The sequence below is a fragment of the Diadema antillarum genome, unplaced genomic scaffold (assembly GCF_040938485.1).
Source record: "Diadema antillarum isolate AM-2024a unplaced genomic scaffold, OU_Dant_1.0 seq00001222_RagTag, whole genome shotgun sequence".
NCBI lineage: Eukaryota > Metazoa > Echinodermata > Echinoidea > Diadematoida > Diadematidae > Diadema > Diadema antillarum.
Window position 1 is genome coordinate 372,093 of NW_027272012.1, and position 21,248 is coordinate 393,340.

General features: G+C 38.3%; 1 protein-coding gene across 1 annotated transcript in view; it reads right to left on the reverse strand.

Annotated features, from left to right (window-relative positions):
- LOC139744960 (neprilysin-like) overlaps positions 1–21,248 on the reverse strand; it is a 70,022-nt gene that overhangs the window by 27,695 nt on the left and 21,079 nt on the right. Inside the window, exon 2 of the mRNA XM_071655369.1 lies at positions 5,335–5,600. Within this exon, the coding sequence (XP_071511470.1) occupies positions 5,335–5,600 (266 nt within the window). The remainder of the gene's footprint in view (positions 1–5,334; positions 5,601–21,248) is intronic.

Consider the following 21,248-nt stretch of genomic DNA (forward strand, 5'->3'; position numbering starts at 1 on the left):
TGCCCCTATATTTATGACATCAACAACGACTTAGAGGGCATACGAACTAACACGTGTATTATCTATGAAACTTTTTTTTTTCCAAGTTTCTTCCAAAACCTGTAACTGTCGCTGCCTGGTATTTTGCATATATTTTATCTCCTATGGCGACCAGGGATGACATGTCATAGCGCTTGGTGTCCGGTGGAAAAGGCGCTCTATAAGTGTCTATTATTATTATTATAGATACTCGGCGATAATACGGTAACGGATGATTTTTTTTTTTCCTGCAAGGGCATATCAGACATTACAAGAATAAGTCTAAAGTATTGTTTTTGTCAGATATCAAGGATGTTACCATAATGACCGTTTAGATTAGTTTAAATATCAGTTCTTTTTATTACCATACAGTTGTTATCATTACATTATTTCCAGTATCATAAGATCATAACGATTATCAACTATATACCGTCACAGACGGGTAAAAGTGGGATAAATGAAAAATCAAGTGAGCGAGATTAACTTGAGCATGCACAGATGTCGTAAATCAGGACTTCTGCTTTTCAACTGTTAATTTGTTTGAAATATTCATGACGGATGATGAATGTCCGCATTGATAAATAACCGGTAATCAATCATGCAGGCCAGTTTTCCCCCTTCCATTCGTCTGCCATTAAGACATAAAGACATTAAGAGGAGAGACAGACAGACAGACAGACAGACAGATAGATAGACAGATGGAGAAGGAGAGCGAAAGAAAGAGAGAAAAATATATGAAAATACATTTCCGTTGCAAGTGTTGCATTTCTTCTCATATAAGCCTAAATCGGAGCGAAAATAAACAAACAAAAATCAAACAAGAACGACACGAGTTTCGGTTAAGTTAACTTATCCCGGATTTCTTAATTGTCTGTTTTCGTTGAAATATCCATCCGATATCCAAATTGTCTTCAAGTATAAAACTATATGAAAGTACCCGTGAAGCGTGCTAATATGTTGATAGATCTGAGCCCCGTTTCATAAAACTTGTTATCAGTGGCAAGTTGTTATAGTTGTGGACAAGCTACTGAAATCCTTGCATCTGGTTGGCTGAGAGCAAATTTGTCATATTAATGTGGCAGTTGTCACTGATAACAAGTTTTATGAAACAGGGGCCCGGGTGGAAGTTCAAATACGATGTCGCCTTCTAGACATTGGACGTTTTCCATGTATACGGAGCAATTTTTGCACTCATTAAGGAATAATGCCTCCGTCGCTTTAAAAAGGTTACGACGTGTTTGTTTAAGTCTGAACACTGCAACTCGATAAAACAAAAAGCCGTTAGCGTGAAATTACCAGCAATGAGATCGACCAAACGAGCCTTCATAGAGACGATTTATCGTGTATGGGATCGGACGAACGATGAAAATGGCGCACTTAACGCATCGTCTGAATTCTAATTGGCTGATATTTTCGCAGACACACGGGTAAACATTTTGTCTCGCTTATCCTCTCGTACAGAAAAATGCACTGACACGAACAATGAGTGCAGACCGTCAGTCGATAGCTGAATGCCGCGAAACCCGGGTCATGACAGTGAAGAAATAGGGCGTTCAGAGGGAGGTATGTTATTATAATTATAGTATATTATGCTGTATGGCCTCACAGGCAGAATGTTGACCCGCTTCGCCTTTGGCATTATGTTTTTGTTTCGTTTTTTTCTCCCGTGTGGGTACATATACAATAACATCCTGATCACCCATGATTGCGCAGATATCAAAAGGAACCGCAAGGATCTGGATGATGCTGTGATGTTAGCTCCTCAACTACTAGAAATTCCAATGGGCCGATTGCACAGCTTAATTACGCCGTCAAAAGTTCATTGCTGGTCGATTGCACAATAACGATTGAGGTCTATCGCTGGTCAATTCATGAAACTTTTATCTGGAATCATATAATTAAAACCTCGGGTATTGTGAATATAGTGCATTTCTATACCGCGAAGGTGACATACCATCAAACCTTACGAGATATAGGAAAACTACAAAACAAACTGCTGTGCTTCAATAATGGACATTACAACGCCTCGATTAAACAATGCCTTCAGAGCGGATTCTGCTGACTGTAAAATCATTCCAATCAAGGATAATTCATGTATACTGTTTCAGGTCTCAGATATTTCCTCATGTCTGAAGACGATATTTGCACGAAAAAAAAAAACCCGCATCGTTCTTTAAGGGTGTGGAGTGGGAGTGTTGGCGGTGGAGGGAGATAAAGACTGGTATCTTTCGGCTTGAATATACTATAGTATCCCTTTCTAATCCTCTACTCTACACTCACCTACTCTCTTGCATTTCTTGTTGATGATAATCAGTTATACCTCTTCACTTTTTGAAACCTTCCTTTTCTCCTTCACTCTCTCTTTCTTTGCCTATCCCTCTCTCTCTGCGTCTTTCCTTTCTCTCCGTCTCTCTCACCTTATCTATCTATCTGTCTATCTATCTATCTATCTATCTATCTGTCTGTCTATCTATCTATCTATCTATCTATCTGTCTATCTATCTATCTATCTACCTATACCTACCTAGTTATTTAACTTCTATCTACATGTATCTGTCTGTCAGTCTATCTATCTATCTATCTATCTATCTATCTATCCATTTATCTATCTATCTATTTTCTATCTACCTATTTACCTATATTATGTATATCTATCTATCAACTTTAGTATATATCTATCTATAGTATTTGTCCGTCATTATCTGTAGATGTGTTGTTGTCATTGTTATTGTTTTTTGCTCTGTGCAAATTTCTCCCTAGTTCTCTCTCCCCTCTCTTTGCCTTTCCGTTTCTCTTACTCACACGCATTATGCACTTTGTAAAAATCAAAGAAGAAGTTGACACTATAGCAGTAGTGGGCATGACAAGGATATATGCCTCAAAATGCTGGCAGGAAATCACTCGGCGATGCCCGCATAAAATGACCGTTTTTTATAGTAAGATGCAGCTAGGGCGTGTAGTATGTCTTTCCAAAAAGGTCAAGATGAGTTTTAGGGGCAACGTGAAGGAGATCGAACCCAGGGGCCACATTTCAAGGGGCTTTCCCCTCATTCAGCTTATCAATCCCCCACCCCTCTCCCTCTCTCCCTCCACTCTTCCTCGCTTCTCGTAATCACATCCTTGATGTGGAGAACTCAGCATCTCGGTGAAATTAAAGCTCGGAGCTATTTCAAGGGGAGCATAACTCTTCTCGGATTATAGAGGACACGCGTAAAAGAGAGATACAAACAAGATCACATACGTGTACATACGGGAAAAGAAATAACACATTCGCGTACTCATCAGAAACATGAGTCAAATGACAAAATAGGGTTATGTTTATGCTTTTTGTTTCGTAATTGCCAACGTGACTGTCAAAAGGACGTTTTGGCACCCCTCTGACCTTTTGACGTTGTATATGACATTCGTTTTTAACATGGCTGCTGTGACATCTCGAGAGCGACACAACATTTATCACTGCATGAACAGGATACCGATTTTATTGACTTATTTTTCATTTGACATTGGAAGCTCTAATTGTTGTCATGTTTCAGTTTTCTTACTGAGTCAACGTATGCTGTTTTGTATAAAAGTATAAACATGCGATTGGTGCCTCGCATGTCAAAGAGTATAAATACATGGTTTATCCCATTCATTTCTAACTAAATTCCACGCCAGGAGATTCGGTTGATAGGTAATAGGATGCAGTGAGAGAATCATGAATCAATAAAAACAGAATAAGATTATAATTCGATCAGCATGATTTAAGCCTATAGTTCGCTGGATATTTCTATTCCTGGACGCAACAACCTATTTGCCTTTACTCTCAGGAAAAAAATTGGCTGAAAAAGATATAGATAAATGCAAAAAATGCTGCAACTAGATCATAGATGCTGTCTTCTACAAGTCCAACTTCAGCAATCTTAGTATGATATTGCGCATTAGGTGGAGAAAGTACAAGGGGTGTTTCCAACTTTAAATCGTTTCACCATGTTCGTTTGAGGCGGAGCCCTAACGCCATTGCGGTCACGTACACGCCGAGTTTACTAAGCCAGGTACTCACACTTTCTCAATCTCAGCCAAGTATCATGCGCAGGCACTTAAGTGAAAATCAATGCCAAGACAGAAAAGGAAAAATAAAGGGAGGGAGGGAGGGAGACACAAAGACGGAGAAGGAGCGAAAAAAGAAAAGGGTCAGAAATTTGGAGGCGAAGGAGAAATGAGAGCGATAAAATGGTAAGTTATTGCCCAGTATCTGATAGATAGGAGAAGCTCCTTACTTGCCACAGTTTAGAGGCTGCAATTATTGCGCACAAATCGTCTGCACATGCGTATGTGTGTGTGTGTGTGTGTGTGTGTGTGTGTGTGTGTGTGTGTGTGTGTGTGTGTGTGCGTGTGTGTGTGTGCGTGCGTGTGCGTGTGCGGTTGTTTTCGAGTATGTGTGTCAAGAGTAATATAATCAAACCACAAAGTGTAATCGCGCAAGTTGAATTGACTGCTCGCATTGCGTATGAGGATGGTTCGAGCATGGATTTGTCGGAGCGGCACAATGATTATAATATATCCGCCTCCTAAGTGTTTGCGATATAGCTTGGCAGAGCCATATATAATCACTAACATGGAAAGTGATATGTTTAAACATGCAAACATGCATAAATACATGGATAAAGTTAATAGATAGGAAAAAGAGAACGAGAGGAGCACTAGCTGGATAATATCGCAAGTGCAAAAAAAAAATCAAAATAGTAAATTGAAAAAACGCAAAAATAAAATCGAATCTCTTCTACCCCTCCAACTCTATTGCTTCTCTTTAAATAATCAAAACACAAGAGCCAATAAACACCAAGGTATCAAGGTTTTGGGGTAAAGTGTATTCACTTTCAAGAATCACTCTCAGTTTAGACTTTGATTAGACTTGACTTCTAAGGATATCACAATTCCAATATTAAAAAATCTTTCATTTCTGTTCTTTACCGGGACGTAAAATTCATATGTTTTTCTATTTCTTGGAATCAGTTTTCACATTAGATTCTACACTATTCACAATCCCCTCTTCCCTCAAATAAAATCAAAATAAAAAACAACAACAACGACTCTGTAACCATTACAAGGCACAAACATTCAAATAAGTCATGTCGCCGCCCTCTACGATAACGCAACACTGTGCAGCGATACCGTCTGATTATCAACACATTAGGTATGATTGGCAAGTGATTCGATGGCGTCTGACCCAGCGCAGACAAGAATCAAATGAGTTATATTAACAAATTCATAACACAACTGTCTGGGAAGTAGGCCCCTGTCGGGTTGCAGTAATGGGGGTTGCTTTGGTCTTACCCGAGTAGCCCTGTATGAAAAGAATGACCACCATGGCTGCGGAGCAGACGACGAGCAGGACTGCTAGAATGATTAGCCTCCTCTCCAGTCGCGTTCTCCGCGTCATCGGGTTCCACATTTTGACTTCCGGCACGCCCTTCTGGTCGCCTTCCACGGGAAATGTGAAGGTCGTGGCCTCTCGCTGGCAGTGACCGTTGCTGAGACTAGGTTTTAGGCATGGTGAGTCCGCAACCGAGTCGGGACTGGGTATTCCGGTCAAGGTTTCTCTGCAATGACAAAGTACAAAAATCATCTATCCCACTTTGTGAAAGATAACGAAAAGTATAGATCATCATAATAAAAATGATGATGATGATGATGATGATGATGATGATGATGATAATAATAATAATAATAATAATAATAATAATATAATAATAATAATAATAATAATAATAATAATAATAATAATAATAATAATAATAATAATGATAATAATAATAAGGTCTTATTTATCCAGGGTAGCCTCTTCAGAGTTTCCACCGCTCTACAAAAGGACCCTGCCATTATCATTACCCTAGCGTTGCCAGGTACCCATTCATACACCTGGGTCAAGAGGGACATTGTGGGTAAAAACATTTTGTCCAAGAACGTAAGCACTGGGCGAGAATCGAACTTGGGTCCTCCGATTGGGAGTCGGGAGTCTTATCCACTTGACTCTGCGGCAGCGCTCCCACATATCGTTCTTTTTCTTCATGAAAAAAAAAAGTAATATCCCTCTGCATAACGATAAGAAGTTTAGTGAAGCATATAAAGATTTCAAATCTTGATTAAGAATTCAGACTTTGAACTTCTTTTTCGTCGGCGTTTATCCTCTGTAAGGTGGTTCGAACTGTTGTCCGTGCTAAAGCGTTGATACGGTAGGTTTGAAGATCCTTGGTTTGTACGAGCACGGCCGCTAAGCCCTGCATCCTGCAGCGCTTTCCACAGCCCTAAAGCTCCCTGAACAGCATCGACTTAGTGGAAGCGTTATTGGAGAAACAATAAGCATTGGACGTATGAAAATGTAAATACAGACCAAAGTGGCGCAAGGAATTTCTATGCTCCATTAACGTAAACGTTGTCAATCCCTAAAAGATATTTCTTCACAGAAATCGTAGACATTATATAATAATATTTCATTATACGTGTTTTTTTTTTTGAAGCAAAACCAGATAACCTCAATCTTATCTGACCTTGAAATGCTCTTTTGATTATTGACCAATATCTCTATCATGTAGCGTTTTTATGACAGGTGATGAGATGAGGGCCGGTCATGGAATTCAAAATAATAATCAGCAACATACAGTGAGTTTTCATCACCTTTTAATCATGCTGTGACCTACATAACAATACTTTTATTAAAAAAAAACTTATATAAGACTTTTATAATGAATATCATGAAGTAAAAACAAATAATACTAATCCTTAGCAGGATATTTTGTGATGGCGGTTCTCTACACTTCATGAGGCGAGCTTTAAGGTTGTGCATCCTGCCCGGGAGAGCGTCTCTCGCCTATTAGCTCCGTCTACACAAAGCTCGGGTGTCATCGCGGTCTATTAATACGGTCGTGGAGTCCTCCGGGAGATGGCTAAGGGTGTAATCAAACGCCAGGTGGTATCCCATCCAACCCGCAGTGCATGATCTTGCCTAATCTTCCATTTGCCTCTTAATATTTCCGTAATCATCCACATTTTTGTTTTCGCGTTGTTTGATGCTAAGAAAATAATTGCCAGTTTGAGGAAGGTTCCCTACAGTGTCGTCCCTCCTGTATGTCTCTTAATAGCAGTGGAATCATCCGTCGCCTAGGTATACTCCCCTGGGGTTTTCCTTGGCACCTTTGCTCGAATGAGAAAAAATGCAGGGATGTTGAAGACGGTTATTACTGAGTACTCTCCGGGTTCATGGAAACAGACGACAGCTATCATCTCACGTTTCCACTGACCTTTGCTTCTAGGGCTAGCCTCACAACGAGAAAAAAGCTCTCTGCACATGTTACATCAGTTGTTTGTTTGTTTGTGTATGTGTGTGTGTGTGTGTGTATGTGTGTGTGTGCGTGTGTTCGTGTGTGTGTGCGCGTGCGCGCGCGCCTCTGTGTTTGTATAGATAGTGAGTTAGTATCGTGTGTGTGAGTTTTATGTATGCTTATTTATGTCATTGAGTTCTTCTCTACATACCCGGCTTATTCCACAAAAATTATCGAAGAAACAAAGAGAACGATTGACACGACACGGCGTGCGCTTCCTGCCAAAAGCTTTTTTCCTTGTGACACCGTGACACCCCCCCCCCCCCCCCCCACATAGCCCCTTTAGAACAACATGGTGGGAAGTTATAACACCTAGGGATAGCTGAACATTACATTTGCATGTTGACGACTCAAGCAATTTTTTCTTCGTCAAAATTCCAGGCCCCAAAGAACGAATTTACTTCTGGACCTCGATCTGACCTGCAGACAACATGGCGTAGCGCCTTAGTGGGATACACACAGGTAGAACAGTAATAAAACAATTGATATGGAACTTAAACAACCCCTGTGTTACAGAATATTTTGCAAATGTTGCTGAGGGAAGTCAGTTTGAAACTTGCACAACGCTATTCCCTATAAAATCCTCAAAGCTATTCAACCCAAACTGTCATCCGCAGCTGTACCAGAGCACAATAAGTCATAGGGATCATCATCATGGCTTCATTCCAGGACGGTCGTGCACTCCAAATCTATTGGAGTCCTAAATGAGTGGAACCAAGTACAATAGGCGAAGGTGGTAGTACTGATGTTGTATACATTGGTTTAATGAACGCTTTTGACACCGTGTGTGTTCCTCACCAATGCTTGCTCTGCAATTCGGAGGCGTATGGCATTCGGGGTAAAGTGATTGAATGGATTAGATCAATTTTGCATGGAAGACGCCAGAGAATTGTGGTCAATGGTCAGTGGTCAGCAAACTGACTGGTCAGTTGGTCTCTAGTGGAGTACCTCAAGGAGGGTGTATTGGCCCTATTCTGTTTGTCGTGTATGTGAATGACCTCCCAGCATTTATCAGTCCATGGGCGTCACCAGGGGGGGTGCGTTGGGTGCGAACGCACCCCCCTTCAGACCCTTAAAAAAAAAAAAAAAAAGAAATCAGTCTGCGAGCGACCTCAACACCGGACCCTGAATAATAATTATTTTTTATTCATTTATTTATTTATTTTTTGAAATTTTGCATCGGGGACAAAAAAAAAAAAATCGTAGGCAAAAACAATTCGCACCCCTGGTTCTGGCAGCACTGATTTTATACATATCTACTAGTACAAGACTCACAGTGTATTCTACAAAGTGTTTACTATTTAGATAGATTTTGGACATCCTTCCCATGCTTGGTCACTTCGACGCCACCTCGCTGGTCTGATACCTCCCTCAGTCATGAACATAAACCGACACCCTTGACTACCAGTGGCGGATCCAGGGGGAGGGGCGCACCGGGCGTCCCCCCCCCCCCTCTTAATTTCCAAAGCGAAAAAGTATAGCTACAAACGGCAGTTTTTGGACTGTAAAATGTCAAAATTTTCAAGCTCGCTGGCTCCGCTCGCTGGCATTTAGTCGTAATGCCATTCTCCTGAAGTTGCTCCCAGTAATTGCCAGCAGCTCCACCCGGTGCGCCCCCCCCCCCTTACCGCAAAAAAAAAAAAAATGTAGCTACAAACGGCAGTTTTTGGACTGTAAAATGTCAAAATTTTCAAGCTCGCTCGCTCCGCTCGCTCGCATTTAAATTCTCCTGATATTGCTGCCAGTAATTGCCAGCAGTTGCGCCCGTTGCGTCCCCCCTTAATTTCCAAAGCAAAAAAATATGGCTGCAAACGGCAATTTTGGGACAGTAAAATGTCAAAATTTTAAAGCTCGCTCGCTCCGCTTGCTCGCATGTAATCGTTAAGCCATTCTCCAGATATTGCTGCCAGTAATTTGTCGTTTCACACCGTCATTCCATAATCCATTTATAGGGGGACAACCCCCTCCCACAACCTCCCCCCTTGCTCGTTCCGCTTGTTCGGGCTCGGTCGCGTTCATGACATGACAAGTTTATTTGAATTATACCATTTATAGGCAAATTGTTCAATAACAATTTACTTCAAAATGTACTGATGCCTTAAACAAAGTGGGACTGTTTCAAGTCGATAAAACACGCAAAATACCTGCATCAAATTGCACCATTTACAACATCAAAAAGTGCTCACCGTGGGAGGGGGACACTCCCTCCCACATCCTCCCCCTCGCTCACTCCTCTCGCTCTTGCTTGGCCGCGTTCATGATATTCAGTGTAAATATCAAAACAGGAAGTTTATTTGGATGATACTATTTTATAGGCAAATTGTTCGATATTAATCTACATCAAAATATACTGCTTTGTTTTAAACAAGTGGGACTGTTTCAAGTCGATAAAACAAGCAAAACATGCATCAAATCCCCCCTCGCTCTCTCCGCCTGCTCGGGCTCGGTCGCGTTCATGACATCATAAGCGGTGTAAGAATCAATACAAGAAGTTCATTGAAATGATATAGTTTATAGGCACATTGTTCAACAACAAATTCCATCAAAATGTACTGCTACCTTAAACAAGTGGGAATGTTTCAAGTCGGTAAAACACCCAAAAAGCCTGCATCAAATTGCACCATTTACAACATCAAAATGCAAAAAGTTCTCACCGTGGGAGGGGGGGGGGGGGACAACAGGCACTTTCACGAGTCCCCCCCCCCTTGCTCGCTCCCTTGCATACTAACACACCATCACCCCCCCCCCCCCCCCCCTCCAAGATGAAATCCTAGCTACGCCGGTGCCCTTTCCCCGCTTGGTTTCCGTCAAAAACAGTAAAAGTCTAGGGATTGAGAGCTTCCTATATTCCAAATGTCTGTCCAAAAAAAAAAAAAAAGAAAAAAAATTCTCGTTACATTAGGGTCAAAACGCACCCCCCTTGAAAAAAAGCTGGTGACGCCCCTGCAGTCTGGCACTACACTCAGATCTTTCCAGACGACATGAAATTGTAGGCCTAAATGTGCTCTCAGATAAGGTAGGAGCTATACTGAGAAGCTAGCTACAAGAGGATTTTAGAAGCACCTGAAATCTTAGGCTGATAAATGCCAGTATGTCATCAAGGAAGAGTCTGACACAGTCGTCTTGGCTGAAAGTTGTTAGGTTGAGAGAGACCCGGGTGTTTTAGTGGACTCTCATTTGACCTTCAAGGACCACATTTTTTCGAGCTTTTGCAAAATCAAATGAGCTGTTAGGACTTGTTAGAAGGTCGTTTGCACATTTGGATATGAATAATGTGAGACTCTTACATGACCTTTAAGACCTACCTCAAAATATAGTCAGACTGTAAGGTCATCATTCAAGCTACGTGATCAAAGAAGACTCGGAATGTCCAAAGGAGGACCCCACTAAAATGATTCCAGAAATTAGACATGTATCTTACTCTAGACGTCTGCGTCACCTATCCTAACCATCTCTCAGTTACAGGCGAAAAAGAGGGGACATGATTGAAGTTCTTGCACGGTCACATTATGCTTGACATGTTGTGTCGTAACAGTGATGGGAGAACACGTGGTCATTCCACGAAGCTTGGAAAACGGTATGCTAGATTGGATGTGAAGAAGTAATATTTTGCTAACAGAGAGAGTGGTTGATGCGTAGAATTCTCTTCCGGGGGGACATTTCATGAAGCATTTTGTCCGACGAAGTTGTCGGACGAATTTGCTCTCAGCCAATCAGATGCAAGGATTTCAGTAGTTTGTAACAGTTTGTCAGAAAAAATATTCGACCAAAGCGCTTCGTGAAAAGCCCCCCAGAAGACATGGTATCAGCATGTTCTGTGAACGCCTTTAAGAAGAGGAAAGATGATCACTGGGAGGATGTTACTCGTGACTATGAATAATTGCATTATCGTTTCTTGGTATCCAGTAGCTTTCATCCCTAGCTCCCAGCCATGTCTGTTTCGTAATTTCAGGATAATGTCATTTTGAGATATGAATTTACTGGAAGGAGAGGGCCATCATGCAAAGACAACTTAACCCTGAGCGCGTGAACAGGTCCTGTCCCTCACCAGCGTTCTGGAAAAGTAAAATAAGTTCATAGTAGTGAGTAAGTAAGTACATAATATTTGCTACTCCAATATTACCCTCACATGGCAACATCTTGTCAGGGCAGTTCTACGCCTGAGAATAACTTCAAGGTACTGTTTACCATTGGGAGCAGTGGTTTAAAGCATGTACGAGTTATCACATTTGATGAATATATGTTATGTGGGTCAGTTGTATCACAAAACATCCTACCATACAGAAGTTTTGCAATAAAGCCTGAAGAGATATCATTATTTTTCTCGCTAAACTGTAGACAGTTTAGTCCCGACACAGTGTTGATATAACTATTGTTCACATTTTGTATACTTAACTATATTTAAAACTGATTATACTGATTAACTTATTTTTACACTGGTTGTTTCTATCAATAACTCACATTTTGTAACTATTTTGAAGCACCAAAGCTGGGTTTTTGTTTCATCTGCAAATGGTAAATAATGCCTGTAATACATTTGGGCCCCAAGCAAAGTGTACCTCGTGAAATGGCGCTTTGTCAGCTCTGTGTGTGTCACAGACCTTCGGTGCACCCTCTAGTCACTGGGGTACATTTTACTATATAATGAGGATTCTTCAAACTGATGGATATATGATGACCCCGGGGAATGCATCCCTAATAGTATCACAGCTCTTATATCTTTACTTCCACAATGCCCCCTTCACCCCCCCCCCCCCCCCCCCTCCAATCCCAATTACTTTGATAGCCCCTTACCGTTAGTTATTGAACATAAAGGTGTGATTCCATTCCGGGGGAGGATGATACTACAAGGTTTTTTAACAACACCGGAAATGGTTTCTTTCGTTTCGTTCGGCGAGCCATGCACGGTCGCCAGCTCCGTGCGTTGGTTCTCCGGAGAGACAGTGTCGTGTTGACCTTCGATGTATTGTGCATCTTAATTTGTGCGATTATTATAGGGCACGTCATTTCTTTCCTCCCTATTAATTTCGCAAAACCGGTCCGAGAAGAAGAATTTGTTGAATTGAAATCATTTTGCACATCTCTTCGTATTTTCTGGTGACTTGGGAGAATAGAATATCAAATACCAAGGTCTGCATTGAAAGGTCGAGCTTTTCATTTTTGGCAAGCTTGTGGATTATAGGTTTTCCCTTGCAGATCTCTGTGTGTGAGTTTTTTGTGGTTTTTTGTTTTGTTTTTTGGTGTGGGTGTGTGTGCATGTGTGTGACTGTGACAACATGTATGTATGACAACAGGTACTTTATAGACGTTGTCATTCACGGATATGATAAAAACCCAAAATTTTTATTCATCAAATCATTAAAACATCACTATGCAGACGGACCATCATGGCCATACGACCATGACGACAATTACGTAACCTTCAAGACAGCATCACATCTTGTGTACGTAATTGCTGATTTCTCGTAACTACCTAAAACAAACAAGAATTTTTGTTTATAGTTTTAATGTATTTATATATATATATATATATATATATATATATATATATATATATATATATACATATATATACATACATTGAATATTGGCTGTATACAGACCACCCGGCGATGTCTAGCAACCATACAGATGATCGTTAATAAAGAGCCTATATATACGGGTTTTTTTCTCCAAAACTACAATAGGCAACGTATGACATTCTCCGCCAATAACTGCGGCACTTTGCGTTGTTGGTCGACTGCGACGCATACGTGGCAGCCCTTGTTTTCACCTGTTCCAGACGTCTCGTGCCATTTCTTTGACGACCGAGTGTTGCGAAGGTGGTACTTGTCTCATGGCGTGAATGACAAAGTGGGTAATCTCACACATTGGTTCCCCCTTAAGAGCAGTAGGACTCCTTGACAACGAGTCGAAGGTTTTCGAGGATTAATCAGGATCAACTTAGCAACGAAAAGTTCACCGAGTGCACGGGTACATCGTAAAATATATAAATATATTTTATATATCATTCTCACCTCTCAGACACCCATGCCACAAAAGAAAAAGAAAAGAAAATATGTGACATGCTCAAGTGTTTGCAATCTGTAGAAGAATCCACGTCCAATTCTACTATTTTTTGTCATTTCATCCTTGTTCTTTATTTTTTTCCCCTCCTCCTCTCTTCCCTTTTTCCTATTTTTTCTTCTTCTTTTTCTTTACATCTCCCCCTGTCGTTCGCAGGTTAATGCTGCATCCTATTTTTTTCCCGTCTTTTGTCATTAGATTCCGCCATGTTGTAATACATTTTTCTCCCTTTTATGAAAAACCTTTGAAATCATTATTGTTTTTAACTATCCTTTCTTCTGTCCTTTAATGTTCTTCTTTTTCTCTTTCTGTCTGTCTGTTTCTCTCTCTTTCATGGTGCAAAAAAAAAAGCTGTCTTATGATACTAAATCTTGCTGCACACGGCGCTTACTATACAACGGATATCCACGAAGTGAAACCGGGCGTAGAAAATGTCAAGGCGAGTGGTTAATCGACCATTTAATTATGTCACGCTGGATTGCATCACAACCATGATTGATACAAATGGATTTCTTTCCAGACAATCACTTTATATCAAGGGATGAATTCATCCTTCGGAGACGTTCTGTTTAATTCATAAAGGAAATTGCCTAGATTGGTGCAACAAATTATCCGAAAAAAGCTTGGATGGAATCACATCATTAAATCGTTAAGTGTGATGACGCCAAGAAAACGGCATCATGAGACGATCTGGCTCAAATAATTGTTAAAACATTTCATTTTCTTTTTAAACATGGAAACCCTGATGCCTGTCCGAATGTTAAAGTCTAAGAATGGTGGAGGAAAATCGAAACTTTCCAACCTTCATGATAGGATGCTTTCATTCAACCGACAGATTGTGTCTCAGTTCTTAATCTCCTACCTGTTATAAGGTAGTGTAAATTGCACTTTAACTCATCGAGGACGAGTCGATTTTGCTACAATCCATATTTCCCATGGTCACCTGCCTGAGTATGGGGATGGCGATGGGAGGGGGGGGGGGGGAAACTAGTCTTCAATGGGTTAAAGCATGCATTCTCATAGTTATGCTTTAGTGGGTGCCTAGTTTGGACAATCAGATATCACTCGAAACATTCCAGTCGAGATAAGTCAAATGCAACAAGATTGGGCTCTTTGCCTATGCTATTACAGGCTTTCAAAATAAAAAGAAACACGCAAACTGAAATAAGCGACGATCTCATCACCTTACACACTTACTCTCCCATTAGTAGTACACAAAATGTAATCAAAATCGGGTTCTCGCTAAATGATTTAGCAACGTTACTGCAACTCATTTTTCCAATATGTACTCCTCATCGATGGTCATTACAAGGCACTACAGTTTGATACGATACGTCTGTGTTTATACAGTTGCTTTCATGTTAAAAGAAATATAAAAAAAGGACATTTGGTGACGATTAATGGACTTTTAAATCTAAGATCTTGGGATGATGACATTATTATTGCGGCCAATTGTGTATGCGGATGAGTATAAATTATGTGGTTGCGGCTAAAATCACTTTCTGACAAACATATAGGAAACCTTTATATTCCACAAATATCCCAATTCATGTCTGTTTTCGGTAGGCTGTACACGATTCCGTTACCCTGATTTTATTTCGTCAGATAAGATAAACCTAAGTAGGCCTATTGTGAGGTGTGGAAACAACTTTTAAACTAAGAACTTTTCAACAACTGTTTATTTGTCTGATCACATGCAGAGTTAACAACCAGAACGAATGGGTGCTGTCATTAATGCTTTCAAATTCATGAAAACTCAGCACAAGAGAAGGTCATTTGACAGGGAAATTGAAACGTTTCCTTTCTAAAATAAGGCTGCCAAATTAAGAGTTCGATATAAATTCAGAAACCAACTGGTTTGTGATAATCATTTTTTATTATACGAAGAAGCAATTCACCGTATAAGATTTTTTTTTTTTTTTTTTACAAAGGCCTCTCATGAAATACACTTGTTTGTTCACTCTACTAAACGAAATACAAGAAATGAATACTGAACATAATGATACAAAAGACTAGTACTTTAAGCAATGAAACGTAGTCTCTTAGACCCGATGGGTTTGCATAAGTGTTTGTTGAAATTCGCTTGCCCCTACTAATGACTGTAATGCCCAGGAGGCTATATTAAAATCCATGTTAGACCACCATCGCAAAATGACTCAAAAAGCCACAGGGGAAAAATAGAAGCGATGACGTGGATGTCACACAGTCCTTGCCTATCAATTCTCTTCAACGTAAGTGGTCGAAGAAATGTTTAACATTCGTCTCACAGTTATTAACCTTTACTCCACAAGTTCCCCTAATTCATTTAGAGTGTGTTTACCTGTAAGCATGCATCGATATGAAAGCATCTCAGAGAAGACTACTCCAGTGGAAGGAACACAGTCTCTCATTCGAGCAGGGAACTGACGAGGATAACACAGAACGCATCGCCACGGAGAGGGGCTGGGAGATATAAGTCATATTATAGTTCACGTATCGAATTCATGCGCCAATAACATCGAGCAGGGAAATCTAATGAGCATATCTGTAAATCGATTTTGAGCTTGTCGCTATTGCGTCTCGGTGCGACCGTCAACCTACATGCGCCATAATGCGTGCAGCAGACTCGAGGCTTGTCGGGTTGATAATTGAATCTGCGTGCATTAACGGCGGTGTCTGACGGGTAGAGAAAAGATGCGGAAAAGAAGGAAAAAAAAAACAGAGGGTGAAGATCGACGCCGGCAAGTATAGGAATGAGTGGGAGTTGCAGATGTCTGGCGTACTCTACAAGGCTACGTGGCGGTCATGTCCACCCGGGGTCACGATTACGCTAATATCTCTGTCTTATTTCTGTCTCCGTCGCCCTCTCCCTTTATCTCTCTGTGTCTGTGTTTGTCTCTGTCTGTCTGTCTGTTTGTTTGTAAGTCTTTCTTTAACTCGTCATCTTGCTGTCAGCGTTGACTGCACCTGTAAAATGTCCAATATTCAGCATGTCTATACTTGTTAGATTTCAAGATTGCGAATAAAATGCATGAAAAATGTGGTATTTTATGTAACGTTTTCATGCTAAAAACTTTGTCACCTTATTTACAAAGTATGTTTTCTGTGAATTCTGATGTACATAATTATTCTGCAAGATCGTTAAATTATTTTCATCGATAGAGTTTTTCAACTGATAAATCCAAAATACTCGTTACGTCATACTGGTCCGGTTTTGGGGAACATCTTATATTTGAATAGATTTAATATACAATGCAATTACATTTTACTATGATGGTATACAAAAATGATTCGCAAGTACGGATACATTTGCTTTGATTTTGTTACATAAAGAAATGGGTCTTCTCCTTTCTTTTTGCACTGTTATGGTATTCATCGTTTATTTCTTTCTAATCAGAAAAAATTGGTATAAATCTCTCTTTTTTTGTTGGGGGGATTGTTTATAATGATTATATTTTTCGGTATGTGCAACATAACAAGCTTATTTTGGCTTCTACGTAGGCCTACATACTATTTTCGATCAACTTCATACTCACAGAACTACGATATTTCAATTTCAATTTCAATTTTAATTTATTTCATACTTCTTGTATATATCAATATTACATATTACATATTATTGAGCTTATGTTCTTCATGCACCTATATCAGCTTGTCTGTTAATTCATTTTTTCTCTTTCATAATCTTACCTTGTTCCTTCGATGTTTTCCCAGTTTTATATTTATAGTTTGATATATGATTGCTCATATTTCACATGTATTTTATATAAGATGAATTGGAAATGACAAGCGAGTAGAATTTACATACATATATATAAATGTTGCGTGTGTGTGTTTGTTTGTTTATTTGTTTTTATTTCTGCATTCAATCAGATGCAATTTGAATACAAACTTCAAAAAGTACAACGACAAAGAATAACAAGTGCAGTAAAATAAATCGATAACAGTACATAAATAGATACACATAGGTGATTGCATTGAGCAATGTAGATACACAGAAACATAAAATAAGATATACAGTATTTTTCAATAAACAACAGAGATCATTGAATGCAGGAGACCACCATCATAAGCGATTAAGCTTGAAATGGATGGAGGCCTCATAAAATGATTATCCAACGACATAACTCTCTTGGAGGAAGGTGATCAAGTGAGTGCAGTGCAGTTGCAGGTGAGAGTGCAAGATGCAGTTGAAGGAAGAAAATAGAGATTGACAATAAGATGACAATCATTTACTATAAATATTTGTTAACTTAATTGGTTTGGAGAATATAATAGTATCAAATATCGTTTTAGTGAAGCTTTCAAAGAATAAATACTTGAACAGGACTTTTCCGGGAGATTATTCCAAATGTCCGGACCCGAATGTCTTATAGATTTATGTGTCACTAATAATTTGGGATTCAAAAGGTGGAAATTTCTACATATACGAATAGGGTACGAATGGACAGAAGTATTGAACCTAAACATGTTATTAAACGATGATGGAAGTTGATCATGTATATATTTAAACATAATTACTGCTACTTGAATGATATTCAAATAAAAAACCTTCAATGTTTTAAGCTCATGAAATAAAGAATCAGTATGAGCCAGAAAATGCGATCCTGTACAAATACGTATAACTTTCTTTTGAAATTTGAATATAGAATTTATTTTGGTAGAGCCGCAAGTACCCCATACAACATTGCAATAACCTATATATGGGAGAATTATATTATAGAAATAAAGTTGAACGAGGAAGAAAGAACTTCAGCTTGGAAATTATCCCTATATTTCTAGAAATACACGTTGTAACATAATGCAAATGCTCATTCCAAGTCAAACTTTCATCTATATATACTCCCAGAAATTTTGAATTCGTTTTCTTTTCTAATGGGATATCATCAATGTTAATATGTATCAGCGTATCTTCATTATGAGAATGAAATAAATGAAGTGAGTCTTTTTTATATTCAAAGAAAGTTTATTAGACTTAAACCAATTTGATACTTTACTAATTTCAATATTTAAAGTATCATTTAAAATCTTAAGATCTTTATGAGAATAAAATATATTGGTATCATCAGCAAATTGTTTTTACCCACAATGTCCCTCTCGACCCAGGTGTATAAATGGGTACCTGGCAACGCTAGGGTAATAATAATAGCAGGGCCCTCTGGTAGAGCAGTGGCAACACTGAAGAGGCTACCCTGGGTAAATAAGACCTTATTATTATATATAATAGAACAAAAGAGAGAAGAGAGGATGTATTAATGATATCATTGACATAAAGAAGGAATAATAGTGGGCCCAGAATTGAGCCTTGAGGAACACTACATTTAATTAAATGGGGGTCAGATTCACAACCATTAAAAGTAACATATTGTCTTCTATTAGTTAGATAATCTTTAAGCCATAAAAGTGCTTGTCCTCGAATACCATGATGACTAAGTTTGGAGAGTAAAATAGAATGGTCAAGAGTATCGAATGCCTTACTCAAATCACAAAATATACCTGCAACATGTTCTCTCTTTGCAAAAGCACTCGTAATGTTATCATAAATTTGCATTCGTGCTAAATCAGTTGAATAATTTTTTTCTGAAACCATATTGATTGGGAATAAGTAAATCATACTTATTAATAAATTTAAGAAGTCTGTTATAAACAATTTTTTATAAAATTTTGGATATACTAGGCAACAAAGAAATGGGACGATAATTACTAATTTCATGAGGATCATCTTTTTTATGAACAGGATTAACTTTCGCTATTTTCAGCAGATCAGGAAAAATACCTTGTGATAAAGAAAGATTAGATATATGGCTTAACGGTTCTACGAGTGGATAAACTATTTCTTTCAATAACATCATACTTATTTTATCAAAACCACAAGATTTAGAGCTATTTAAAGATTTAGTGATACTAATGATTTCACTGGGACTTGTTGGATTAAAATAAATAGACTCTTGATTTTGGTCAAAAAGATAATCTGTAAAATGAGCAGAAGTATACAAAAATTGCTAGTTTTAGTAGCAAGTTCCGGACCGATGTTAAAGGGATCGTACAGTTTTGGTTGAGACCTAATTTCGGGTTTCTAACATTTTTTGGTGAGATAATGAGACACCTCTTATGAAATATGAAGAGCATGTAATTCTATGAGGAATTCAACGTTTATTTGATGAAAATTGGTTTTGAAATGTCTGAGATATCAAAAAAGAGCGATTCTAATAAAGTGTGGACCCACACTTTATTACGATCGCTTTGTTTTATTTTATTTTTGGATGTTTCAGTCATTCCAAACCCGATTTTCATCAAATAAACTTTGAATTCCTCTTAAAATGGTATGCTCTGTACTATATTATAAGCGTTTTCTTGGTATCTCGCCAAAAGTTAAAAGCTCAATTCTCATCTCCACCAATACTGTCCCTTTAACGAAAGATGAGTTAAATGAGTTAGCGTACATATTGAGATCATTTATCTTAATGCCGTTTAATGTGATATCATCCGTTGGCGGAGAATCAGGCTTTTCACCTAGGACCTCTTTGATAATTTTCCACGTTGCATTAATATTTGATGAAACCTTTTTCATTCTATCAGAAAAATATAATCTACGGGATAAACGAATCAATTTTGTCAATTTATTTCGATAAACTTTATACATATTCAAATTAAATTAAGTTGGGTTACGAATATGTAACTTATACAAAAAATTACGAGTGTTTATGGATTTCAAAATACCTTTTGTTATCAAAGGATTTCTTGGTTTACTTCGGTTACTTTTTATTCTACATAAAGGAATATTATTTTCATAATAATACAACAATTTATCATTAAAACATTTATATGCCAAATTAACATTATTAATACTATAAATATCAATCCATTCCTCTATAAACAAATTCTGTTTCAATAATTCCACATTACGTTTTGACTCTTTATAATACCATATTTTATCACGTAATTTGTTACGACCCAATTTATATTCACAAATTGAAAATATTGGTAAATGATCAGAAACTTCAGAACATAATATACCCCCCGTAATTGTATTATTATACACATTCGAAAATATATTATCAATCTGAGTTGATGAGTGCGGATTTATCCTGGTGGGTTTATTGATAATCGACATAAATCCATATGAATACATTAAATGCATAAAATTAAGGGAATTATTGTTATCGGATGTGGGGGGAAAGTTAATGTTGAATTCACCAAAAATATAAACATATTTACTTTCATTACCTATCTTATGGAGATAAAAATCCAATTCATCACAAAATAATTCACAATTCAGATCAGGGGGTCGATAAATTAAACCTATAATAACATTTTTAGAAATTTGGTTATCAATTTCAATGAATAACGTTTCTGCATATCTTAACGTGATTTCAGAACGGATTTTGAACTGTAAATTTTGCGCAATGTAAAACGCAACACCGCCACCCCTTTTTCCTTGACAATCAGCCCTAACTAATATATAATTGGGTAAATCAAAGATATCTGGGGAGTTTTGATGTTACCAAGTTTCACTTATTCCAATAACAGAAAATTCAAAATTGTTTAAAGAGTGCAAAAGATTTTCCAAATATTCAAAATCTTTATTCAAACTCCTAGAGTTTATATGAAGAAGTGAAATATCATCTGGACTATACGATATAGTAGCATTAAATTCAAGGGGTGTGTAATATTTACTGTCGCGCATAGGCATAACGTCAGCAGGAATATCGGGAGCATTCACCTGTGACGCCATTTTGTAATACGCCATTTTGTAATATAGAAATACAGAAATGTAAAATGTGTATGTGTAGGTTTGTCACATTTTTTTTCCCACGCATGTGC